Genomic DNA, 27691 nt, shown 5'->3' with positions numbered 1-27691 from the left:
ACTAGAACTAAGAGACATTGCCTCAAGATTCAGGGGAGAAGATTTAGGACGGAGATGAGGAGAAACTGTTTTTCCCAGAGAGTGGTGAATCTGTGGAATTCTCTGCCCAGGGAAGCAGTTGAGGCTTCTTCACTAAATATATTTAAGATACAGTTAGATAGATTTTTACATAGTAGGGGAATTAAAGGTTATGGGAAACAGGCAGGTAGATGGAGCTGAGTTTACGGACAGATCAGCCATGATCTTATTGAATGGCGGGGCAGGCTCGATGAGCCTGATGGCCTACTCCTCCTATTTCTTATGCTCTTATAAATAAGATATATTATTATGATCATGAATTGTAGAGTTCTTGAAAGTGAAATCGATTTAGTGTCAGGCTGAGTGAAGTTATCCACTCTATTTTAGGAGCCTGATGGTTGAGGGGTAGTAACTGTTCCTAAACCTGGTGATCGTGGGATTTAAGGTTCCTGTACCTCTTCCCTGATGGCAGCAGTGAGAAGAGAGCATGGCGTGGATGGTGCGATTCTTTCACCCTAATCTTAATGAAACTCCTGCCTAAATAACCAATAGCCCATAATTGACGTTTATTTCTCTTCCCCCACATGCTCCCAGCTCCAGATATCCAGACTTCTTCATTCATTGATAGAATTCTGAGAGTAGAGGTCTTTCCCATTGTAAGTCTAACTCGGCAAGAGGCATGGGTCCCATTGAATTTGCAAGCAGCAGGCCCAGAAGCAAAGAGTTTGTTGCCTCACCCCTAGGTGACTGTTTAATACACATTTGCAGGCATTATCCAAACTATTGGCCATAATCTGAACACATTTACACAGCTTCTGCTGCATTGCCTGAAGTTCTACCCCTTGGATATGCAAACTTTTCCAGCAGTTATGGATTTGAAAGATCTCATGGCACTATGTGTAGCTGGGTACTCCTGATATCCTGTTAGTGTTCTTCATTTGAAATCTGGCTTTTCATCTTGCTGTTGTTCATGAGATCTTCACACTTGCACAACGGTAGAAACAATTCCCTGAGGGTCACTGTACCTTCATATGCAGAGTGTTTTTAAAATTTTGATGAAATGCATTATTAAACCTAGTCTTATTTTCTGAATTGAAATTGTAGGGTCTGTCAGGAAATAATTGAAATAAATAATTGTTCAACTGAAGATTTAATTACAGAATGGCTCTTGCTAATCTGTCAATGCCCGCTTTCAGATCCTCAACCTCGTGAAATATGGCCTGGTGTCTCATTATTGGCTCATGTCGCCAGCTGTGATCCTTGTCACTAATGTCAACCAGCAGCATGAGGAAAGAATCAAGCCTATTTCTCTTATAAGGCAATGCCAGAATGACTGGAGTAGGCAACATAATTGAAAATAAGACAGAAGGCACTTCAACCAACTGATGTGAATTTTTCTTGAAGAACGTAAGAATTGTATGATCATTTGTAATCAGTTATGCAGGGCCATTGACATCACTCATGGGTTAATTGTTATGTACTGGTGTGATTTCTGGGTCAATAGTTGTTTTTGAAAACTGTTCCAATTTTACTGTCAGTTACATTATTCCAGCATCAGCTTGACTCGGTGCTAACTCAGTTTTATTACATCTCTTCAATGTTACAGACAATGAATTCGTCTGAAGCAAAAGACAGCAGCAATCACTTTCCACAGCATGATCCACTGAGACAGGCAATGAGTAGATTAACAAATGACCCACTCTTGTGAATTTTTCCTGTAGGTCGAGTTTTGACATACACATTTTCCGAATAGGGCAATGGGATCTTTGGATGTGTTGGAAACAGTGGTTAAATAATTAAATGAGTCTGAAATTAAAGATCTGCCATTAGTTATGGTGATCCTAAAACTATCAATTGTTGTTAAAACAATTTTGTGTGGGTTACTCTGGATTTCCAGCATCTGCAGGATTTTTGTTAAAATCCAGCTAGTTTCTTAGGAAAGGAAATCTGTCATCTTTATTGGTGTGATTCTGGACCCATTTTGCAATACAATATACCATCAAAGGAAACCATGTGGTACATCCAGTCTTAACTGACTCGAAATGCAATCCCTATAATCTATTCTTCTTCCATTCCCATCAACTCTCCCCTCCCTCCCAGGTTCTACAATTAAGAGTAATTAACAATGGCCAATTTACCTACAAACCAGCATATCTTTCGGAGCCACTATTGAAATCAAGGCTTAGTTGTCTTCTGAATTGGCCAATCAGGGGCTGGCTAGGGGTGAACACTAAATACCAGCCTGGCCAGTAATTTCTGGTTTGAAACATGATGCTGACAGCAAAGCTACAGTCGACTTTTACCCCTTTGTTTATGGCACATGGGCATCAGTGATTGGATCAGCATTTATTAAACTGAATGGCTTTCTGGTGCTGTTGAGAGGGCAGATAAGTGTCAGTACATGTTAGTAGTTTGGATACACAGAAAGGCCAGACTAAATAAAGGCAATCGATTTTCTTTATCTGGGGATTTTTCACCAATCAGATGATTTAATCCAGATTCATTAAATTAACTGAATTTAACTTCCACAGCTGTTATTGTGAGAATTATTATCTCATGCCTGTGGACTAATTGGTCTGACACTCTGGGTTACTAGTTCACTGACATAGTCACCATGCCATCATTGGTTGTCCCAAGGTGAGGAGCTTAAACCCAGACCATCCGCATTTTATGCAGTGACCTCCAACCTGACGTTTGGCTGACTGCAATTGATGGGATGACAGGACTATATGTGTTGGGTTTGTGTCAGGTTGGTGTGAAAAGGACCAATATTCTTCAACATGATAGATCAAGTAACTACTTATAAGTCAGAATGCTAATGGTTAGTCCTTATGATTAAATACAGTTCTTTATCAATAAAAGGTTTGTGGAAGCTCTTTAATGCAGGGCCAAGTGGTGTATTGCACACCCAGGACAGGAGTTCCAGAGAGTGAGAACTGGATTAGGTCAGGTGGCAAAACAGATGGTGCCTGGTACAAATTCCCAGTGGTTGGGTTTTGATTACCAGTGATGGACTCAGATTGGTAAGGTGTGATCAGACTTTATTTCTATATCTGAGTTGATCTCTAGTGTGGTGTCATCTGAAGTTTTTTGTTGACTCTGGGGGGCCGGGGGGTTGGAAAGAGAACCAATTATATCCTGATGGGCAGGGAAGAGGCTGACGTAAGCATTGTCACTACTCATAGCATGCACAAAATGCTGGAGGAACTCAGCAGGTCAGGCAGCATCTATGGAAAGGAGTAAACGAGCATCGATATTTTAGTTCGAGGCCCTTCATCAGGACTGGAAAGGAAGGGTGTACTCTTTATTTCTCTCCATAGATACTGCCTAACTTACTGAGTTCCTCCAGCATTTTTGTGTATTACTCTGGATTTCCAGCATCTGCAGGATCTCTTGTCTTTATTGTTATCACTATGGGCTGTTTGGACTGAATGGCATGTTTGTTTTTTGGGCTGAGGAACTATGGTTTAAATGTCATTCAAAAAGTACAATATTTTATTCTTGTATATACGTGCAGTAATTTACCACAAAGATTGCTCATTTCATTTAAGTAGTTTCTACATTGCCCAGAAGGATGTGACTAGTGAAATATAATTTGCTAATAGTTAGAGTAGTTACTTAAAGATCAATATCAATAAGGATCAGTTTTCAGCAAGGGATTTCTACCTCTTACAGTTGTTGCCAAAGCTTTATCTATCTGTAAATATACAATGAAACACTGTCATTCATGTTGCAGAAGTGCATCTCTACCCCAACGGTACTGTTGCACAATTCGTTAATATCTGACCTTGAACTGAAAGGTTTGTTTTAAACTGGTGTCTATGCTAAGCAAACCAGTGTCTCAGTGGATTTGCTCATCTTTTCCAAACCTGACTAAACCCCAAATACAAATTAAACATCAAAATCTGACAACAGAATTAAACATTCTGGCCTTCCTGACTCATCCATGCAAAAGGACTCTGGGAAATGTTAACAATGTCCAAAACAACCCAGAAGGGAAACTGAGGATGGATTTCGTCGCTCCGAGGGTGATGAGAGTGTGGAATGAGCCGCCAGTGGGAGTGGTGGATGCGGGTTCAATTTTCTACATTTAGGAGAAATTTGGATGGGTACATAGATGGGAGAGGTATGGAGGGCCATGGTCCGGGTGCAAGCCGATAGGACCAGACTAGGACTACAGCACAGTAGAGAATACACCATGCTCCCTGCTTCCAATATTTAGTTCTAATTAAATAGCCAGAATACCATCTCATCATAGTGAAACCACACTGCCTGCATGAGGCCAAAAATGAATTCTGCACTATTATCTAGAATGCAGTTCATGGGAGCACACGCTATGCATAAATTGACTTCCTCATTTCCCATCTAGCGATTAGGGCCACATCTCAAATGTATTTCTTTTGTTCTACAGTTTGTGAAAGAGCTATTTAAATGTGAGTATTTCATCTTTTTAAGAAAAGATATTGGATTCCAGAGCTTATTCCTGCATTGTCTAAGTTTGAGTTTTCTAGAATGCTAGACTATGACCATGCTTGTATACTTTACGTACGGGCAGTAAGTGGGATGCAGTAGACTTGTCTTTGAATGTACATTTATTTGTTTAACTTGTGACCTCTTTGCCCTTTGGCATTCAGGAAGGAGGTGCAGGAGCTTTAGGTCTCATACCACAGGTTCAAGAACAGTTATTACTCTTCAATCATCAGACTCCTGAACCAGCATAGCTAACTTCACTGACCTCAACACTGAACTGATTCCACAACCTAGAGAGTCACTTTCAAGGATGCTCAGTTCATGTTCTCAATATTATTTATTTATTTCCTCTTCTTATTATGATTTTTGTATTTGAACGGTTTGCATATTTGCTGTCTGTCTTTGTGTGTAACTTTTCATTGATCCTATTGTATTTCTTTGCATCTACTATGAATACCCACAAGAAAACATATTTCAGGGTAGTAAGTGGTGATATATATGTACTGGATGATAAATTTACTATGAACTTGAATTTTTGATATTTCAGTCTGAAGATTTACTTTTTATAAAGGATATTCCCTTCATGGCTTTGTTTTTCATTTTTCAATGACTATCTACAGGATTAATCCAAATGCTTATTGTAAATATTGCTGCAGACTTCTATTCTTTTATTTCTTATTCCATGTACTTAGGGATTCAACAAATGTTTACTTCCTGTGCTTGTAGGGATAATATCAGCGGTCGTAACAAAATGCAGTAAGGAGGAAGGTTTCATCCCTGTCAATAAAAACCTTTGGTAAGTGCTGCTTAAACATTCTGGGAAAAGAGACTCCACTAAAAATAATCAAATATGAATCCTTTAATTAGATGCATTTAACATGAAGTTTACATAGTTTTGCATTCTGCTGAGAACAAAAGAAAGTTGTGGTTACAGTAATTCCTATCACACATTGGAAATATCTAAAATTATGCCAAATAGGCTACAACGTGGTGATTGTTGCAACTTGGGCAAATGCAGTAACCATTCTTATGTGGAGTGTGATCTCATTAACAATGATATGAATGTTCTGTTAGTCTGTATGTTGCTGGCTGGGGGATATTTGATATTGTATTTCTAGGAAGGTGAAGTATTGCTTTAATTCAGTATCTGAAGGGTGATAATTAATCTCTCATAAATTTATGTGAATGCCAGTCTGCATTATATGATCTTTACTGTTGTCGCCCTTTGAGGATGTAACAAATAGAATGGATAAAGGGGAAACAGTGTCATCCATATCACAAAGATTCCATTTGTTTTATGTTCACTCAAAGAGTGTTGGGTTTATATGCTGGGCCAGCATTTACTTACCTTTTGTGAAGGTGGTGATGAGCTTCCCTCGGGACTACAGCAATCATTGACACAAAATAATCAGCAGATGCTGGGGTCAAAGCAACACTCACAACACGCTGGAAGAGTTCCGGCCCGAAACGTCGACTGACCTTTTCCACGGATGCTGCCCGACCTGTTGTGTTGTGAGTGTAGCTATCATTGAGATGTTCTTCCTATACCATCCACAGCTTAAAACATGTTTAGTTTCTAGTGTTTCCAGTTTTGATGGCAAAGCATTGACTTGGAAAGTTGATGTTTTTCGCCACAACTGCTGACTAGCCTATTGAATATTTCCAGCACTTTTTATTCTATTGTAATGTAATTATCTTGTTTCTCCTCAGCCCCAAAACCAAATCTTTTCCAGGGGCTCCAATGGTGAACTACAATTTGCAGCCGGTGTATTTGAGGATCGTGATTCAGTGAGCAATATTTCCATTATCAGAATATTATGTGCTTGTAACATTCAGTCACAAAAGGAAGCTATCCTTAAGTAAAGTTTTCCAGCTTTATGACCTTGGGGCTAAAACGGCCCTGGATGTCTGGCATTTAGACACTACAGTGACAGGAAAGGAGTGATGGGTGGGGGGAACTGTGTTCTAAAATACGGATTGAATACTGTCAAATTGAATGGATTGTTTTGAGGACCTGGCTGTTGGATTGGGATGGTTTGTGGCCCCTGCCCACAATCCCAGAGCAGTGAGGATGGAGAGCATGGTGCATCTGAGATCATGAAACATGGACCAATTAGTTTGGGACTCATGGATAGATTGCAGGAAATGGGAAGCAGGTTAGCTTGCTGACTCAGTGGGGGAGTACATCTGTTGCCTACGTTTGCTTAGAATTTCGTCCAAGGCAAGTAATGCTAACCACATGGTCTGGGAGCATCAGCGAGTTGTAATTTGCCTCTGAAATTAATGTACTGGAGGTACTTAACTGTAGATGAACTTGGAATTCATTGTAAAAGGACTGTTTCTTCACTTGTTGAGGTCCTTGCACTTTGTTTACCTGTACTGTAACTGAAAGTACCACTATGTCCTACATTCTATTACTGCTCTTCCCTTTGTATTGCCTTAATGTACTGTGCATACAGTATGTTTGCAAGTATCTGTATGGATGGCATTCAAAACAACGTTTTCCACATACAGTATCTCGGTATATGTGACCATAATAAATCAATTCCTATTTACTCGAATGCTGCACCCATTCTCCCAATATTATTATTTGATCTGAAAAACTTGACTCTTTTAATCCCACTCTCAGTGAATGAGTTCTCCATATTCAAAATTGTATTATTTCTTAATTTATAGTAATGATCCTGAAAGTATATTTTTCTGTAAATACAGAATGCCAAAGCTATGCACATTTTTCACATTGTAGTGTAATTACTATGGAGCATTCACTTCCAACTTTGTTTCAATGTTACAGATTAACAAATCATTATTGAAAATAGAACTTAGATGATTATTAAATTAGCAGGTCACAATTGCAGTTATTACCAAACAGATAATTTGTCTGTACAAATTTTGCATTCTGTGCTGTTCCATGTACTTGACAAATAAGCTTGCTAATTTTCACTCAAGCTTGTGAAGCAAATCAATTCAAACTCTCAATGTATGAAAGGTAAAAGAAATTGACATATAAAATTAACCAAATTAGTTTAAGCAACTAATAGTTCACAACTCAAAATATAAACATATGCAATTTTCTCTGAATCTAAATCTGCTTGAACAGTAAGAATTGTTTGAACAAACAATATTTTTAAAACTTTCTTTTCCTATCATTTGCAAATGAGGGTACTGCTTAAGAACCTTGACTTTTTACCTGCTGTATATTAATGAGGTTGTGATCAAAGCAACTATATTTTTCTATATAATTAAGGTGCTACTGGTGCTGTGCTTATAGTGGTCAGTGGGAAGAGAGTTGAGCAGATTGGGTATGAGACTGAAATAGACAGAATTTCTTCAGACGAAACTCGGATCACTAATAACTTTTGATGTATGCTGCACTTAAAATGCTGCAGTTTGGTTCGCTGTGATTCTGGAGTGAATAAAACTAAACGACATCGAAGATGTGGAATGAGCTGCCAGTGCAAGTGGTGCATGCAAGATCAATTTTAACATTTAAGAGAAGTTTGGATTGGTACATGAATGGTAGGGGTATGGACACTTCACTTGTGAGTCTGTTGGGGTCATCTATTGCATCCGGTGCTCCCGGTGCGGCCTCCTCTACTTCGGTGAAACCTGACGCAGATTGGGGGACCGCTTCATCGAGCACCTCCGCTCTGTCCACCACAACAGACAGGATCTCCCGGTAGCCACCCACCTCAACTCTGCTTCCCATTCCCATTCAGATATGTCCATACATGGCCTCCTCTACTGCCATGATGAGGCTAAGCTCAGGTTGGAGGAGCAACACCTCATATACCGTCTAGGTAGTCTCCAGCCCCTTGGTATGAACATAGAATTCTACAACTTCCGGTAATTTCCTCCCCCTCCCTTCCCCTATCCCTATGTCACTCTGCCCCCTCCCCCAGCTGCCTATCACCTCCCTCATGGTTCCGCCTCCTTCTACTACCCATTGTGTTTTCCCCTATTCTTTCTTCATCTTTCCTGCCTCCCCTCCCCCACCCCTTTATCTTTCCCCTTACTGGTTTGGCATGGAATAGAAGGGCTGAAAAGGTGTTTCTGTGTTGTATTTTTCTATGACTCTCTAACTCTATCAGCTTAGATCAGTTGTGAAGACAGAAAATACTACCTAAACCACAAAAACAATCAATTCCAGGAAAGAATTCCCCAAGCTATTGTATTATGCTTTTTAAGGAGTCAAAAGTGTTACTATATGATTAGCTCATCAGAGTGCAGATATCACCAAATTTGCTCAATTTATTAAAAATAATTATTTGTGAAGATACTCCTAATATCTGACCCAGGCAAATCAACAATCTGTAAGTATAATGTAAATCTTTAAATAAAGTGCAAGCAACTCAAACATTAAATAAGTGCCCAGGCAGAGTGCGTAGCAAAGAGTTCAGCATTTGCATCAACACCAGTTATTGGCCCATTCTCAGAGGGGAGAATCCAAGAAGTTGCAACCCTGTCCAAGTGAAAAGACTTCCTGTACTTGATTAAAGTGGTCACCGAGTGTATAACTGTGGTCTTCTGCTGCTGTAGCGCATCCACTTTAAGACCTGATGCGCTGTGTGTTCAGAGACGCCCTCTCGCATACAACTGTTGTATGGTTATTTGAGTTACTGTCTCCTTTGTGTCAGTTTGAACCAGTCTGGCCATTCCCCTTTGACCTCTCTCTTTAATGAGGTGTTTTCACCCACAGACCTGTCAGTCACTGGATTGAAACAAAGAAACATAGAAAATAGGTGCAGGAGTAGGCTATTAGGCCCCTCGAGCCTGCACCACCATTCAGTATGATCATGGCTGATCATCCAACTTAGAACCCTGTACCTGCCTTCTCTCCATACCCCTGATCCCTTTAGCTACAAGGGCCATATCTAACTCCCTCTTAAATATAGCCAATGAACTGGCCTCAACTGTTTCCTGTGGCAGAGAATTCCACAGATTCACCACTCTCTGTGTGAAGAAGTTTTTCCTCATCTTGGTCCTAAAAGGCTTCCCCGTTATCCTCAAACTGTGACCCCTCGTTCTGGACTTCCCCAACATCGGGAACAATCTTCCTACATCTAGCCTGTCCAATCCCTTTAGAATTTTATACGTTGTTTTATAATTGTTATAATTGTTGTTTTCACACCATTCTCTATAAACTCGAGGGACAGTTGTGCAGGAAAATCCCAGGAAATCAGCAGTTTCTGAGATACTCAAACCGCCCCGTCTGGCATCAACAATCATTCCACAGTCAAAGTCATTTGGATCACACTTCTTTCCTGTTCTGATGTTTTGTCCTAACAATAACTGAATCTCTTAACTATGTCTGCATGCTTTTATGCATTGAGTTGCTGCCACATGATTGGCTGATTAGATATTTGCATTACTGTGCAGGTGTACCTAATATGCAAATCTATTTGTTTTCCATGTCTTATTTTTTTTATATGATTGGCATTTTCAGCTAAAATTAAAACATCCTTTGTGATAGGGGTCTGTTGTTGTGACTTGATCTCAAAGCAGTGCTGTGGCATAGTGCACTAATCAAATCCGGCTTATTTTAGTGGATGAATTTACAATGCACAAAAGGCAAGTGTGGATCCATTGTACATTGTGTTGGGGGTGAGGATCAATGGGAAATAAAGCAGGGGAGGACAGAGCAGGGGGAGAAGACCGAGGGATCAGGGAAGAGGAAAGAGGGGAAAAGAGGCATGACTGATGGGGAATGGAGGTGGCGAAGAGGCCAGGAGGAAACGATTGGGAATAGGGCAGGGAAAGAAGGCGGGAAATGGGCTGGACTGGGGAAAGAGAAAGGAGCAGCGGAAGAGGATGTAGAAAGTGGGAGGGGAAGAGGAAGTGGAATGGGGGGAGAGGAAAAGGGATGGAGCAGATGGAATGTTTTGGGGAATTGGTCAGGAGGAAGGGAAGGGGAATGGAGCAGGTAAAGGAAGGGGAAGGGGCAGGGGTAGGATGAAGAATAAGGCAGAAGAGAGAAAGAGGAACAGGGCAGGGACAGTATTGGATGGGGGAAGAGGAAAGGGAATGGGACAGTAAGAGGATGGGAAATGGGGCCGGGAAAGGATGCGGAAGGGCCAAAGGTAGAGGACAGGGAATTAGGTAGGGGAGACTCCCCCTGCCCTGTTCCTCTTTTTCTCCCCTGCCTAATTTCCTGTGTTTGTGGAATTGGACAGGAGAGTGGAAGGGGAATGGGGCAGGGAGAGGATGGGGAAAGTGCAGCAGGAGAGGATTAAGGGTGGGGGAAGGGGAGAGGATTGGGGAAGGGAATAGCACAGTAATGTCAACAAATACCAAGGAGGCAGAAATAGAGTTTTTCCAATGGGAGCATCACTGTGCTTCTCTTTGAAAGATTAAAATGAGAAAATAATGACACTGATTGATCAGAACATAAGCGACTTGGAAATAAAGGTGGCTCTCTGCAAATGATCTGAGCACTTAAACTCATTAAAATAATCACTCCTGATCTTTGTTGTTTATTCAGTTTCATCCTTGATGAAAATTATTTTGCATACATTATCATCTGTTGGAAACCACAGTATGTTGTATTGTTCATTGATTATCTGCCTCTTGACGAACTTGAGATGCAGCAGGGGGCAACAATATATTTCCTTTCAATGTCAGTTTTCATTAGTGGTCAGGATATGATTGGAGAAGCAGACGGTGACAGTTAGTGTACTTAAATGCTGGGCTGATCTCATATTTCCAGTCATCCGAAAGAGAGCTTCTCTCTTCTCTTGACCCCCATCCATGGAAATATTGTTATCGCTGTGAATATTCTATTAGTAACCATTGATTGTAACAAAGGGGTTGATTACTGCTGGCACTGTCTTCCAAACATCCCTCAATTCAGTTCCATCTCCAATGGCATTTATTACTTCAGCTCTTGATGCCCTACAATCTGAATCCTCCCCTCAACTTCTCAACCCGCCCCCCCCCACCCATCACCTTTCTGCCTCCAAAATAATTTATAAAATGTATTTCTCTGAGCACACTTCTGGCCGTTTGCCTTCATGTTTCCTTTTGTAGCTCAGTGTGAAGCTGGTAATGCTTCTCTTAAAATACCTAAATACTACTTTTCTACTGTATACCCCTTTTTTCTCTCTGTCCGCCTCTCTGTTTTATATAACGTAAAACATGAATTTATTACATGTATACTTCTGTATGTAAATGCAAGTAGTTGTTTGATGGCTAGTACTTAGATTTGTGTTCGCAGGTCACACTCCAGTGAAGTACTGAGGAAGCTGTGTTTTTCTTAAAGTTCTGTAATATTCTAAATTATTTTTCCATATTTTTAGTGTTTGAGAGGTAGCATTTTACCTTAAATTCACCTTACTGGAACAGTGAGCAGCTAAATATACAATTTAGTTCGGAACTAAGTGACTATCTGAGACAGCTGTTTATATGTTAAGCTGTGATTAGGTCTCGTTTACTTCTGCGGACAATCAGCTGAATCAGAAGAGGTGAAGATTTCACAATTTTTTTTTGTTTAGTTGCAAAGTCAATAGTGTTGATCAAAGTTCTGGTTATCATTAGTTTTTCTTAATGAATATCTGTAAGATAGTTGGTTCTTTCTTCCTGGTTACATTTCAGACACAGTGTCCATGTTCATCAGCTCTTTGCTTGTGTCATATTTCCATTCATGTGGGTATGGGATGCTCTGCTGCCATTATAACCTGTCATGTTTTTTTTCTCTAGGCATTTCCCTGGTGTTGAGGATGACTTAATCCCAGTGCTGTTCTTTGAATACTGAAGTGGCTGATGAGGCAAATGTGGGATCTGCAGACTCTAAAGGAGCAGCTGGGTGGTTGAGTAGCGAGGGCACTGATTCTTATAGTGTGTCTCCTAAACTTCCAGCAAAAGGACTCATTCCTCAATGCCTTTCTACATGTACATTCTCCATTTTAATCTGTTTGGAATCAGGGATTCACTGCTGAGGATGTTGCGTGTCTTCAAAGAAGTTTTAGGAACATCCTTGAAGTGTTTTTTTTTCTGTACTCTTGGTATTTTTCTGTGATGACATAGTTCAGGGTTGAGTTGCAGTGTACACGTTGCCTCAGATTTACTGTGATCACAGTGTCCCCTCCCAGAGCAACATCTCCTAATTATGCTTATTTGGCCATGTTGAGCAGGTCATTTAATTCACAATCTAGACACTAGATTTCCAAAATGCTGTCTATTCTGAACTCTGTTATGGGAAGAAATTACCAGCCAGATAGTGGAGAAGGTTCAAGGCCTCCTTTATTTTTGTAAAACTTGACTGTTCGATATGCTGACAGGGCATTTAGGATAGCATTTCCAGAACACTCAGAAGCCAGCATAAATGGTGGAAGGAGCCGACCATTTCACAAGCTGGCGACGCACCTACCCATCCCAACTGGTAGGTCATTTGGAATGGTCTGTGGTCCCACTTTATCAGTTATCTCACACCCTGAAAAATTGGAGTGGAATCAAATCATCTTAGATTCCAAGAGAATGTCAAGGTGAAAAGGGAATACCATCAGTTTGTCAATACCACTGTAATGCTTTCTGTTTCATATCAGGCAAAGAACCACTGTTTAAAAAAGTCAAGCTTTTGTCTTATCCTTTGTATTTGTGTGAAGCAGAATCTAGCAAGATACTGATTCGTCTATGATGTCTCAAAATTCAGGAATGTGATTGTAGTATTTTGTTACTATCCTGATAGGAATGATCTATGTGATACGTATGGAGTGGATATTACCATATTTGGAGAATCCATTATAAAATATAAGACAGTCACTTATAGTCCTGTTTTTTTTTGTGATATCACTCTGGAGGAACATTGTATCATTTCTTAATGCATGCATGCATTTCTAAATGACAATAAACGAGGACTAAGTGTCCTCATAATCTAATCTAATCTCTAATCCACTGGAGCATTGAGCAGTGGTTTTGTGTTTTACTGGGAGTCCCTTGTCGTTTATTCCTCAATGAAGTAACATCATCAAAAACAGTTCAGCAGAACATTAACATATTGTGGAACATTGTTATCAAATGAGAACTTCTTTGTGGTGTTTCTCAAGATGTTATAAACTATCAATTTTGTTTATGTCTCTATAGTTATGTATGTATGGAGCAAGAACGAGAGCAGAGTAGTATGATTTGAACATTTTTGTTTCCTGAATCATGTTCGTATGGCACACGCTCAGCGACTTAGTGCAGGAGTGAACCAGGCCTGCTGAGATGAATATATGCACACTCAAAAGCCCGCCTAAAAGAGAGAGCTCAGTCAGTTCAATGTGCCACCCATTGGCCACGTGTGCACTGACTCTCCATATTCTCGCAATCAATCTGATACCATACATCTATAATTTAAAGTTGTGATCCCATAATCTGGGATTTCTGGTGGGGAATCGTGCATATGACCAGTGACTGTGTTGTATTCATTGATTTGAGTGTGCTTACCCAACACTAGCTGCTCAAGAACCTCTGGATTTCATTGAATTGGTACTTCATTTGCTGATATATTAATTTTATGTCTTTGTAGGTCCCTGTCATTCATCACCACAGCAGGCTGCTTCTCTTTCATCCTGCTGGGTTTGATGTACTATGTTATCGATGTGAAGGAGTGGTGGGGTGGAGAGCCATTCATTTTCCCTGGTATGTAGCCAAAATGGTCTCTGTACCCTGTACACTGATTCTCACGCTCACTATACAAGTTGCAGGCACACTATCAATCACAGACTGTTGCATTTGTGTCAGAAACTTGGAAATTACCTTGAGATCTTTAGGATTCTTTTTCAACACACTGAACCGCAAAGTCCCTGGAATCAAAAAACTCTGAATGTTGGACATCCGGTATTGGACATTCCTGCTGAAGCATTGAAACAAAGTGGTGACAATGTTCAGTAGGTGGGAAAGCATCTGGAGGGAGGGAAGGAGGGGGGAGGGCAGGAGGGAGGGAGGAAGAATGGATCCCCTCTTACTCCTTCTATTCTCCTCACTTGCCAGAGGGCACTCCTTCTTCTCTTTCTCCCATCTCCTCTCCTGTTGGATCCTCCTTATTCAGCGCTTTACCTCTCCCCCCTATCATCTCCGAGCTTCCCAATTCATTCCTCCTCCCCAACCACCTACCTTCCCCCTCAACCAGTTTCACCTATCATCTGCCAACTTGCGCCCCTTCCCCTCCCCCCATCTTCTTATTCTGGCTTCTTCCCCCTTCCTTTTCGCTCCCAATTAAAGGTCTTGGCCTGAAAGTCATACCCCTCCATAGATGCTGCCTGACCTGCTGAGTTCCTCCAGCATTTGTGTGTGTTGCTCTGAATTCCTGGCACCTGCAGATTCTCTTGTGTAAAGGCATATATTCCACAGAAAGCTGTGCCGTCCCTCTCAAGCTCCATTAAATAAGTCTAAAAGTTCCATTTTTCCACGGTCTGATGGAGAGCTGAGATCATTATTGGTTATGCTTGTTGTAAATGAGAACAGATGGAATGTAGAGGGTTTAATGAAGGAGGACAATGCCCTGAGACAGCTATTTTCTGTCTGTCCAATCTGTTAGGAAATGCATCACTTGAAGTGAACTGGCCCAGTGCCTCTTTATAGTCAAGCCCATATGACTGTTAAGGAAGTGATATCATGAATATAACTGCACCAATTGGTTAGCCAATTTCTACATTTAGTCTTCATGCTTCATGTTCAACTTGTAAAGTGCAAAGTGAGAGTTCTAGGAACCAATCTACTGAAGTATTGTAATGTCCTTTAAATCCCCATTGTCGAAACATTAATTTTTCTTGTGATGTGTGATTGAGAATTTACTGTAAATGTACTGAACTGTGATAATGACTGTCTTGTGGGTTGTATCGATTCACCCTGAAAGTTCCACTGGACACACCTGGGGTGATTCACCCAATGGAATCTGACCTGATTTGCGTGTCAGCCCTACATGCAATGACTTAATTCCCTGTGCCATGTCTGAATCATTTCAGAGTAACTTAGACCAAGAACAACCATCTCAGGCCAACCTTTTCGCTAACTCAGTGCTTGAATGAGGCTTCCAGAAGTCTTGCCTCCTCACCCCACTGTACAGCTTCTTTTTTAGACATTCTGTGAGGTCTTTGTACTAAACCCCAGAGTTCCAGGACTTAACTCCCTGTTATCCAACCCCGTGACTCTCCTGGGCTCCTCATCCTGAGCCTGTTCCATCTGTCAGAATCTACCGCTCCCCTCCAGCTGAAGGAATCAGAAATGAAAGAACTGTTTTTATATTGTTACAACACATAACTGAAAAGCCAGTTTGTTTAAGACTAGAATTTATAGCTATAAATGTCAGATAATTACAAAAAATACTGTTGAAAAAAAATATGCAGGAGAAACCTCAGGGATAATTTTGCCAAACTCATGAGCACAAGTTGAGACAAAGGAAAACTCAAAGGGAAATGGGTTAAAAAGCTGAATATGTTTTTTCATAACATTATCAAACAAAGTCTTCATGTTTTTAACATCTGTTTTTATTACTTTTAATTCCACCATTATTTGCACTAAGGCCTCTCTTATGTCTCCACGAAGTTTTTTTACTTTTAATCTCTTCTTGTTCTCCTTCCTCCTTTTCTTCATCCGTATTCACTGAGGGGTCTGATTCTAACTCCAAATCACTCTCACTTTCAGTGGCAATCAGACCTTGTAGCTCAGTTTGTACCGATTTGCGCATGCCTGCTTCTTTACGCATGTGCAATTCCCGCTTCTTCTTCCTAGAGACTGCTGCCGTTGCCGCTGCCTCCTGTTCTTCAACGCCAGAGACAAAGTGTGTCTCCTCGAAAGGAGATCCAACCTGACCACGAGGTTCCATTGTAGTAGTAGGCTGTTTTTTTCTTCCCATCTCGCGGTGTCGTCAAAACAGTAGTCTTCTTCTGTTTCTGTTCACAAGGCGTATCTTAAAATAATCTTGAGTAGTTTATAAGTAGTTTTCAAAAGATGTTTATTAACTTTTCTTTATTTAAACGATACTTTACTGATTTTTTTTTTACGGGAGAGCTGGATTTCCACGTCTCGATCCTACGTCATCACGTGACGTCCCCCAAAAGCTGAATATGTTGATGGGATTTAATTGCAGAAGGGTGTGAAGAGATTGGTGGGCTGGCCAACAACACCAGCATGGATCTGTTGGGCCAAGTGCCTGTTTCCATGCTGTGAATAAGATGTTATACGAACAACAAACAAGCTTAGGGGGCCAACATTTATTTTTCCACCAATGGAATCCAGTTGTAGTTACTCCTGTGGAGTCTGTCATAAACTCACTGGTGAACAGGGAGGATATTTGTTCTGTGAGTTCTTTCTGATTTGCGGTGTTAGAGCTTTGTGAGGTCATATGCACTAGCCACTAGGCAGGTGAAAATAAGCACACACATACACTGTCCCAGCAAAAGAAATAGCCTGAATGATCAAAAATCAATAGTCATCAGATTATCTCTTTCGCATTGGTGGATGAAGGAGAATGGCTGGAATACTAGACTAGGGCTGGCCGGGACATCCCTCTCTATTCCCACTCAGCCATTAAAAATCTGACTACTTGAGCAGCTGAGAGAAATTTTAAGCAAAAGGGACAAAGTAATGGGATATATGAAAGAATGACCAAAGGAAATGAGCAACATACAACTTGGTGGCATCCGTTAGTCTTGCGAGACCATGGATCTGTGCCTGGAAAGTTCCAGGGCGCAGGCCTGGGCAAAATTGTATGGAAGACTGGTAGTTGCCCATGCTGCAAGTCTCCCCTCTCCATGCCATCGATGTTAAGCAAGGGAAGGGCAAGGGCTGATACAGTTTGGCACCAGTGTCGTCGCAGGAGTTGCCAGAACGAGGTTGAAGGCAACGTTGGACTGCCTTAGGGACTCCAGCTCTGGATTTGTCCTCAGGGTTTACTCCCGAAGCCTTTCCCATGAGTGGGTATGGCCGCAAGGCAGCGGAGGTTTGAAATCAGAGCTTTCCTTCTCTTAGCTGGACTGCCTTCCCAGACTGACGAGTTCCATCTACCCGAAGCAGAAAGAACTCAGTGGGTCAGGCAGCATCTATGGAGGGGAATGGACAGTTGACATTTTTTGGTTGAGACTCTTCATCTGGTCCATTCCTCTTCATAGATACTGCCCGACCTACTGAGTTCCTCTAGCACTTTGTGAGTTGTTCCAGATTCCAGCATCTGCAGTCTCTCGCTTCTCCATAGGAAATGAAGAACTATTTGAATATCGGGCTGAAACTGTTCAGGGAAGGAATCTTTGAAGGTAGGAACTTAGTTAACAAAATGTCAGTGATAGAGATTGCAAATGTGATAGATGGTGGGTGTGTATAGTAGGGGTTTGCTGAGCAATAACATTAAAACCTGACTCCAAGCCAATCTGAAGCCAAGCTGTACAGTATATCCACATGTTGAGAAAAAGAAGCACGAGAAATTTTGCAGTTGCTGGAAACCCAGAGTAACACACACACAATGCTGGAGGAATTAACTCAGCAGTATCTATGGAGAGGAATAAAGAGCCAAAGTTTTGGACCGAAATCCTTCATCAGAAAAAGAAACTGCTTCATTTAGTTCCTGCACTCTCCTAACTGTCATGCCCTGTCACGGAATACAGAGCCTCAGTGCCAGTTTTCATGAAGATCAGCCCAATCCAATACTAACTACGGATCATCTATTTTTTAAATGTAGAACTATAGAATGGTTACAGGGCAGAACAGACCATTATGCCCATCATGTCAATACTAGTACTCTACCAGAACTACTCTAATTCAAAGGCTCAGGTCGGGTAGCAAGGCACAGTAGGACAATAGAGGGAGTCTCTGGTAGGCAAAGGAGATTAACGAAAATCCTACCTATTCTGTGTTGATTACAGGAATGAATTCAATCCTCATTTATGTTGGACATTCTATACTGGGTGGATACTTCCTGTTCAGCTGGGAAATAAGTACAAGAATACTCATGCAACACACATCAAAGTTGCTGGTGAACGCAGCAGGCCAGGCAGCATCTCTAAGAAGAGGTACAGTCAACATTTCGGGCCGAGACCCTTATGAAGGGTCTCGGCCCGAAACGTCAACTGTATCTCTTCCTAAAGATATTGCTTGGCCTGCTGCGTTCACCAGCAACTTTGATGTGTGTTGCTTGAATTTCCAGCATCTGCAGAATTCCTCGTGTTTACAAGAATACTCATGCTGAGCGCCTATTCCAGGATCTAGTGGGCACTGCTGTTTGGGTTTTCATTGCATATCTGCTGTATAGAAAGAGATTCTTCTTAAAAATGTAATTAGACTGGAATAAATGTCACCAAGTAATTTGGTTCGAATGAAGTTTTAGCAAGTGTATAATATTATCCATTGTTTCCTCTTTTTTTCATTTTTGAGCCCGAACTTACCTTGATAATTACCTCTGGGTGACTGAATAAATTATCCTGTTTTCATTCCTTTATTTATCTGCGGTTCCATTCTCTAATTAAGCTGTTTTTATATAACAAGTAAATCTTGTGCTGTGATGAAAACCATGAAATTATCCTTTAGGCACAGCAAGCTATGGATAATCGACAATTAGAAACATCATCCCAAAGCATTTCAGCTTTCCCTGAAGTACAGTAATGGCTGCTGTGTGGGGAGATTAAGTACTGTCTGTAAACCAGAGGGTAAAATTACCTGAACATCACCATAACAATGCAATAAAACCTTAAACTCAATTTGACACACCTTATTAAACTGATTAAAAATTCCACACTAGTTGTCTTTGATGTAGATCTTTCAATTCAGTGTCGAATGCTGAATAAGTGGTCAATTGCAGTCCACTGCAACATAGAACACAGAACAGTACAGCACAGGAAAAGGCCAGTCAGCTCACACTGTTGTGCCGAACCTGCTAAAAAGTAAATCAAAAACTCCCAAAAACTAATCCCACCTACCTACACGATGATCATATCCATCCATCTGCCCATCTAAACATCTCCTAACAGCCTCTAATGTATTGGCCTCTACCAGCATACCAGGCATCCACCACTCTGTAAGTTAAAAAAAAAACACTCACATCCCCTTTGACTTTCCCCCTCTCACCTTCAATGCATGCCCTCTGGTATTAGACATTTTTGCCCTGGGGAAAAAGATGCTCTGTCTTCTCTATCTATGCTTTTTGTAACCTTTATAAACCTTGATCAGGTCTCCTCTCAGCCCCTGCTGCTCCAGAGAAAACAGCCTGTTTGTCCAGCCTCTCGTGAATATGCTCTCTAAACCAGGCAGCATCTGGTAAACCTCTTCAGCACCTTCTCCAAAGCCTTAACATCCTTCCTCTAGTGGGGCGACCAGAATTGTGTACTATTCTCTAGATGTGGCCTAAGTAGACTCTTATAAATTAATTGAGTTGTCTAAATTGTGTTCACTTCAGACCTAACCAATAGGCCATGTATCTCTCATACAATTTCAGAGCAGGGAGGTTATTCAGACCATTGTGCTTTTGTTTTTGTTTATATTTGTCTTTAAATCTTACTCTTTACTTTTCTCCATTCATGGATTCATTTTAACCCTTTGATTACAGAACTTCACTGTTAACTCTCTCTCAGCTCTAATTTTTGGAACCTCTGAAATTTATTTCTACCAACACCTCTCATAACTTCTCCCACAATTAACCTTCTTAGCCCTACTTGTAAGCTCAAGCACTTCACATCATTTTTCATAGCAAATATTCGGAATGGTTATGATTTGAACCAGACTACCAATGATAATAGTTTCTGTAACTATTACTAAGCTAATTGCAGGGGACCCAGCAACGTGCCAGTGATTGTCCAAATTGCAGAGAGTTGTGAACACACGTAATGAAAACCAGCATCCCCTTCATGGACTCTGTCCATATGTCTCACTGCTTCAGTAAAGCAGCAGAAGATTCAACAGCCTGAAAGCAGGTTACCACCAAGCTCAAGGAAAGCTTCTATCTCATAATTATAAGACTATTGAAAGGACCTCTTGTGTGATTAGATGGACCCAACCTCACAATCTATTTCATCGTGGCCATGTACCTTGCTGTCAGTCTGCAGTGCACATTCTCTGTACATGTAACACTATATTCTGCATTCTGTTATTGGTTTTCCTTTGTACCACCTCAAAGAACTTGTGTAATGAAATGATCTGCATGGAAAACTGAGTTTTTTCATTGTACATGCAACAATAATAAAGAAATTTACCAATAATATTCAAGATGTATGTAGAGTCACTTGAGTTATGGCTGAAGAATTCGTGCGTGGGCTGGGTTTCACATTCCTGGATCATTGGGATCTCTTCTGGGGAAGGTACGACCTGTACAAAAAGGACACCTGGACCTAAGGTGGACCAATAACTTGTGGGCAGTTTTGCTGGAGCTGTTGGGAACTAATTTGGCAAGATGGGGGATGGGGCAGTCGGTATATAAGATGCAATGTGTAGTGAGGCTGTGAGGAAGGACATGCAAATAATAGGGAAAAATTGCAGTCAGTGATATTACTCGACTCGAGTGATGGCACTTCTAAATTACCTCAGTACATCATGTGGATGGTAAGTACTGCATTCACAGAGTATTTGTTTTGGGACTAAACACTTAAGTGTGCTGCAGTAAGCTAAATGTTGTTGAACTGCTATAGTAGAGCTGTAGTCATCAGAAAAGTGGACTATATTCAACCACACTCTGGATTTGAGCCATGGCTGAAAGACTTTGAGGAGTCGCCACAGAATATTCAATCTCAATTCTGCTCTTATTTAAAGGACTGGTCCAATTAAATTGGAGAGGAATTTTGCAATGGAAATGCCATTAGCTGCCAAAGGGATAGGAGATGGCTATTATCTGGTTCTTGTGCAGCAAAATATGACATGTTATTTATTATCTGCAGCCAGAATGTTGTCCATAGCTGCCGCATGGGGTGATTTATTTTCTTTGGAGTATTGTGCATTAAATAGTTACTACGAAACAAGTCTCTGTTCTTTAAATAGTTCATTATTTATTCACCTCATTGAGATGTAATGAGGTACATTATAAATGTATGTATCTTTTTTTCAAATTTCTGCAAGCTTTAGTTCATGTTTTACAGATTAAACCTGGAACAAAACTTACAAAAATAATGAAGGCATAATTAAAATAATGATATATTTGAAGTACCAGTTAATAGGATTTGGTGCTCAAAGAAGGTGTATTGTATCTGAAAGCTAATTGACCCTGTCAAAAATATTGGTTATCATTTTTAGGGATGATAGAATATTCATACTAAACCATAATTATGAAATTGGCTCTTTGAATGGTAACATACACCCAGTGACCACTTTATTAGGTACCTCTTGTATTAAATAAAGTGGTCAGAGCATGTTTGTGGTCCACTGTAGCCCATCCACTTCAAGGTTCGATGTGTTGTGCATTCAGAGATGCTCTTCTGCACACCACTGTTGTAAAGCCGTAATTATTTAAGTTGCTGTCACCTTCCTGTCAGCTTGAACCATTCAGTCTAGCCATTCTCCTCTGACCTCTCTCATTAACGAGTTTTTTGTCCACAGAACTGCCGCTTACTGAATGCTTATTATTTTACGCAACATTTTCTGTAAATTCAAGAGACTGTTGTGCATGAAAACCCCAGGAGATCAGCAGTTTCTGAGATACTCAAACCACCCTGTCTGGTAGCAACAATCATTCCAGGTCAGTCACTTCGATCACATTTCTTCCCCATTCTGATGTTTGGTCCAAACAATAACTGAATCTCTTGATTGCATCTGCATGCTTTTATGCATTGCGTTGCTGCCACATGATTGGATGGTTAGATGATGGCACTAATAAACAAGTATACAGGTATACCTAATAAAATGGCTACTGAGTGTATATCAGCAGTTTTTATTAATGTTATCTGTCAGCTAGATTACTATTTGATGTAATAATTTAGTTATGAGGAAATGCCAACTTCAGGTTTCGAACGAAAGAGTCTATCAATTCACTTTCTAACCTCATCTCAAGTTATCTTTGGAATAGTTTTAGTTTTGAGCTATTCTTCTACAGATCAGTAATTGGTAACTGTATCTTATAAACAATAAACCAATGAAAAGCTTGTTTGTTTACCATGTAGACAGATCATAAGTACCTTGAAGTGGTACAAAGGTTAGAGAAAATGTTCAGTGCAGGAAGACAAATGAAGTGAAGGGACCACGATGAGGTAGAATAGGAATCAAAATCAAGTTCAATATCACTGACATAGGTCAGAAAATGTATTGTTTTGTGTCAGCATTACAGTGCAATACATAAAAAGACTATAAATTACAAATTCAATTAAATAAGTAGTACAAAAGAGAGCAAAAATAGTAAGGCACTGTTCATAGGATGGTTCACTGTCTGTTCAAAATTCTGATAGCGGTGGGGTAGAAGCTGTTCCTAAAGCATTGAGTGTGTCTCTTCATGTTCCTGTACCTCCTCTCTGATGGTGGTAATAAGAAGAGAGCACATCCTGGTTGATGAGGGCCCTTAATGATGGATGCTGCCTTTTTGAGGCATTGACCTTTGAAGATGTCTTTGCTGCTGTGTAGGCTAGTGCCCGTGATGGAGCTGGCTGTTTGCAACCCTCTGATCATGTGCAGCAGCTCCTCCGTACCAGATGGTGATGCAAACAGTTAGAATGTTCTCCACAGTAGGACTGTAGCAGTCAAAATGAGATAGGTCGAGGTAGGTTGCGAGATCAAGAGTTCATTTTTGTTACATAAGAAGTCCATTCAGCTTATAACACTGAGATAGAAGCTGTTCTTCACCCTAGTGGTCAGTGTTCCCAAGCCTTTGTGTCTTCTGCCTGAATGGAGCGGGATGAAGAGAGAAGAACTGAAAAGGAAATGTCCCTGATTATATTGGCTGCTTTCCCAAGGCAGCAGGAAATGCAGATTGGTTTTCATGATGGACAGGGCTCTGCCGTTTCTCAGTAGTCGAGGTGTGATTTATTCAGATTTATTGCACACGTTGCTGTGTGTCCAGCTGTTGAGGCGATAGCTCAGTAACCTGATTTACTGTCAGTTTTCATTATCAAGAGCAAAGACTATGTGTGCTTCCTGATCTTTCTTTCTCTCATTCAAGTGGAGGTCCTAGCGATGAGAGAAAGATTAGCTGTATTTGTGAATGTATATTGAAACATCAAAGCATAGGGTGAAGTGCATTCATTGCATCAAAACAAATCAGCAAGGATTACATTGAGGGCAACCCGCAAGTGTTACCGCTCTTCTGGCGGTAACATGCCCACAACACACTTGCCCTAACTGTACACCTTTGGAATGTGAGATGAAACTGGGGTTCCTTGGGGAAACCACTTGGTTACAGGGAGAATGTACAAACAAGTTACAGACAGAGGCGGAAATCGATCTCCAATCAGTGATCGCTGGCGCTGTTAATAGTGTTATGCTAACCATTAGATTTGTTAGTACCATTCTTGGACTCCATGACTCTGCATTAACTTCCCCTAACGTCATTGTAGCCCTCAGAATGGAGATTGAGTAGTTTGAGAGATTGATTCATCACGTTCACTTCTTTGCATCCTGAAACTACGAACATCCCCCAGCAGCTGAGCCTAGAATGAACACGGATCTAGACTGGTGATATGTGATGAACACCAAAATGTGATGATTGAAGGTAACTGTTTAAGAAAAAACATAAAATGAAACTTGCAAGGGATAAGAAAATTAAAACATGAAGTATTTTAATGCTGGTTATGTTATGTGCAATATACTATTCTTCGAAAACTACTAATGATACTAAATACTAAGAGTAGGACAGATGCATTGAACAATTATTTTGTTTATTATTGGAGAACCCAAGAAACTAACACTGAATAAGAAATAAACACAAGAGATTCTGCAGATGCTGAAAATCCAGAGCAAAGTGCTGGAGGAACTCAGCAAATCAGGCAGCATCTCAAAAGAGGAATGAACAGTTGACATTTCAGGCTGAAATTCTTCAAGCGATTTTGATTCGACAAAAGTAATGAATGTAGAATTATGGTTAAGAAGAAATTAATGACACTGTAGAGCACTGAATCCTCAGGCCCAGTGGTTTCCATCCAGTTATTAAAGGAAGTACAAATGAACATTACAGGTGTCCAAAGTATATCTTTTTAAAGTTCTCACAATCCTATATATTGGAAAATTGCAGATATAACTGAAATATTTGTGAAAGATCAGAGAGGGAAATCAGAGAATTATAAACCACTTTACATGGTTAATGAGGTCCAAGAACATCTACTTCCCTTCAACCATTCAGTTCTTGAACCATCTGGCACAATCCCAATCACCACACCCTGGCACGAAAATAGACTTTGTTTTTTATTGTTTGAATTGTATTCCTTATGGTAAACTTTGCCAATAATTTCTGTTTAATTGATATTTCTCTTGTTATTATTGCTCTTTGGTTCTGCTATTGCCTGTGATGCTGCTGTAAGTATGTTTTTCAATGCACCTGTGCTTACATACTATAACAATAAACTTGACTTTGACCTTTGACCATTTTCACAAGAGTCTTTAGTTACACTTGGACTAACATCCTGAAACTTTCAGTCAGTCAGAGAAAGTTTGCTTAGATTTGTAAGGGAATGTCATACGTAACAAGATGTGATTAAGTTAGTTGCTGTTGTAATATTTATGGATGTTATTTAATGGATTTCCAGGAATCTCATGATAAAGTTTGCTAAAACTGAAGCTCATGGAACAGAAGACAAATGATTGGGTAGGTTAGAAAAGCAGCAGAATGGAGACAGAGGAAAGAGAAGGGGCAGGCATTCAATTTGAGAGGATGTGATTGCCAGTATCCCCCCACAATCTCCTCTGGTAACATACCTATTCATAATATTTCTTAAGGACATTGACACAGATGATGGTATCAAAATCTGTATGACATAATGAAAGATGGTAATGCAGACAAAGGCACGCAATTGGAAAGAAATATTAATAGATTATGCAAATGAATTTCTGTGTGGGTAAATGTGTGGTTATTCATTTTAAACACAGAAAGGGCTGAATATTTTTAAGTACAAAGGATTCTGGTTAATTAGGACACATCGGGACCAGTACATTTTGGCCCAATTAGCCAAAATTCCATGGAAATAGTTAAAAAGGTATAAAAAAGATAACTGAGTAATAAACTATATATTTAAATGAAATACAGAAACAAATTAGGATATTACCAATACCACTACAGCATTATAAAACTCTTCATCAGTTCCTAAAAGTTATTGTCAGAAGAATTTATCCAGTGTAAGCTGTCGTGTTTTTTTCATTGACTCTAAATGAACAAAGGGGTGTATGGGGTGTCTAGGGAGACATAGCACCTGCTGCGAAAAGGTATGTTGTGTCCAATATGGGGCAGCTTACTCACCTTTGGTCCCCACTGGATACTCGATCCTCACCTGTGGTTCTCAGTAGCTGTTTGCATGTGACAGTGGCCACGCCTTTGTACACCGCTTCAATAGATGGGCTAAACCAGGTGAGGGTAGTCAGTGGGCCTGTTACCCTGGTGAGATAGGAACACGCCTGGCCTAGCATGTGAAGTCAACTCCAGCAGTCTGGGCGGATGAGATCTATAATGAGGTCCAACAACTAGGAAAGTGGTTCTGCAACGCACCGCGGATTGCAAAGGACATGCTGATGAGGCACAGAAGTTGTGGTCGTCCACTGTAACCAAGGAAGACCCAATAGCGACAACCATTCGTACCATTGGACCCAAACTTCCGAGGTCGAGAGAGTGGAACTTACCCAGCGCAATGGGTTTTCTACTTTTAAAACTCTCCTGCACAGGCTTGCTGTCATTATTACACCCTGGACAACCACCAAAAGAACAAAATCAGTGCACTCACCTCATGCAGAAAATGGACTGCCTTAATACCCTCATCGACTGCATCCTCCAAATCTTCCTTTTCATTGTAACATTCAAGATGATTGTTGATATCTTCAAATCTTCACAGTTCCTAACTTGTTGAAGTAGCAAAATTGTTTCATTTTCACTCCGAGTCGTTTCTGGCACCTCCAAGCCTGTATGCTTGAAACCGCAGTGAGCAAAACAGTTCTAAATTGTCTTAGTACTTATTTTTCACCAACTATCAGTGGCAAAAATCACTGCTTTGTGGAAACAAGCACGTGCAACTGACACTATTTAAAGTGTGTTTGATCTAAGAATGGTGTGATGTCTAATGGTCAGGCAAGTGGACATGACTGATGCAAGCAACTCTCCGGCAACAGTCTCCTGTCCCAATTAAGCGGCATAGTGTCCCAAATAAATGAAGCAAATCCTGGCTATCTTCTTGAGTAGTTTTTCTTCTTTCAGAGTTGTCCCAAGTAAGTGGCTCCCCCAATTAACTGATGGCCCAATTAACTGGAATCCATTGCATTAAAAGCTGGAAGAAGTGTATGTCCAAAGAGAACAGGGGTTCCCATATAAAGTATGAATATTTTTAGATCTCAAACAGAGGGAGGGACTTAGAACCGTAAAAATGTAAGTAAATTTCCAAAATGCAGAACATAAGGCCTGTAATATCTGAAGGTTTCAACTATTGTAAAACCAGATGGGGTTAAGTTCAGTGTGGAAGGTTTAGTGAGCACAGAAAATTTATATTCCAAAGACAACATTATTTTTTGACAGAGTGCAGAAGGCCCAGTGGTTCCAGACTGATTTATAGAATGAAGTGGATATGTTCTGCCATCTGATGGTTTGAGTAGGTGGGGATATTCCTCAGGTCAAGCAGCATCTGTGGGGAGAGAAGCAATGTTAACCATTCAGGCTGATGAGCTTTTCACAGAACTGGGTCATCTTGGAAACTGAAATCTGCTTCTCTCTCTACTGATACTTCCTGGCCTGCTGAGTATCCCCAGCACTTTTTGATGTTATTCAGATTTCTGGCATCTACTGTTTTTATCCTTTCGAATTGGATGAAGATTAAAATCAGATTTAGTGAAAATGTATAAAATAATTAATGGGCTGGGAGAGAGAGACAGGCCCCTCTTATTTATTTTAGCAGAACGTTAACCAGAGTTTAGTGCTGAGTGTTCCCGCATCCACTATCTTACAGCCAGAAGGTTCTGAATGTTGCCACAACAAACTTTCACTCAACATCAGCAAAACCAAAGAGTTGATTATTAAGAACAGGAGGAAGAAACCGAAGGTCCAGGGGCCAGTCCTCTTTAGGGGATCAGAAGTGGAGAGAATCTGTACCTTTAAATAACATGTGTTATCGTATCAGAGGATCTGTCCTGGGGCCAACAC

The 27691-nt window shown here is 40.5% G+C and overlaps 1 protein-coding gene across 1 annotated transcript in view; it reads left to right on the top strand.

The window, feature by feature from the left end:
• Positions 1 to 18734, top strand: part of si:dkey-192p21.6 (uncharacterized protein LOC565246 homolog) — a 355495-nt gene extending 336761 nt beyond the window's left edge. The window contains 4 exon segments of the mRNA XM_063070659.1: positions 5215 to 5284; positions 13994 to 14106; positions 18324 to 18396; positions 18626 to 18734. Of these exon segments, the coding sequence (XP_062926729.1) occupies positions 5215 to 5284; positions 13994 to 14106; positions 18324 to 18396; positions 18626 to 18734 (365 nt within the window).
• Positions 18735 to 27691: the final 8957 nt, after the last annotated feature.

Source organism: Mobula hypostoma, chromosome 18, assembly GCF_963921235.1.
Source record: "Mobula hypostoma chromosome 18, sMobHyp1.1, whole genome shotgun sequence".
Classification (NCBI taxonomy): Eukaryota; Metazoa; Chordata; class Chondrichthyes; order Myliobatiformes; family Myliobatidae; genus Mobula; species Mobula hypostoma.
Note: the sequence above shows the minus strand (reverse complement) of the source record. Positions and strands in the feature narration are given on the sequence as shown.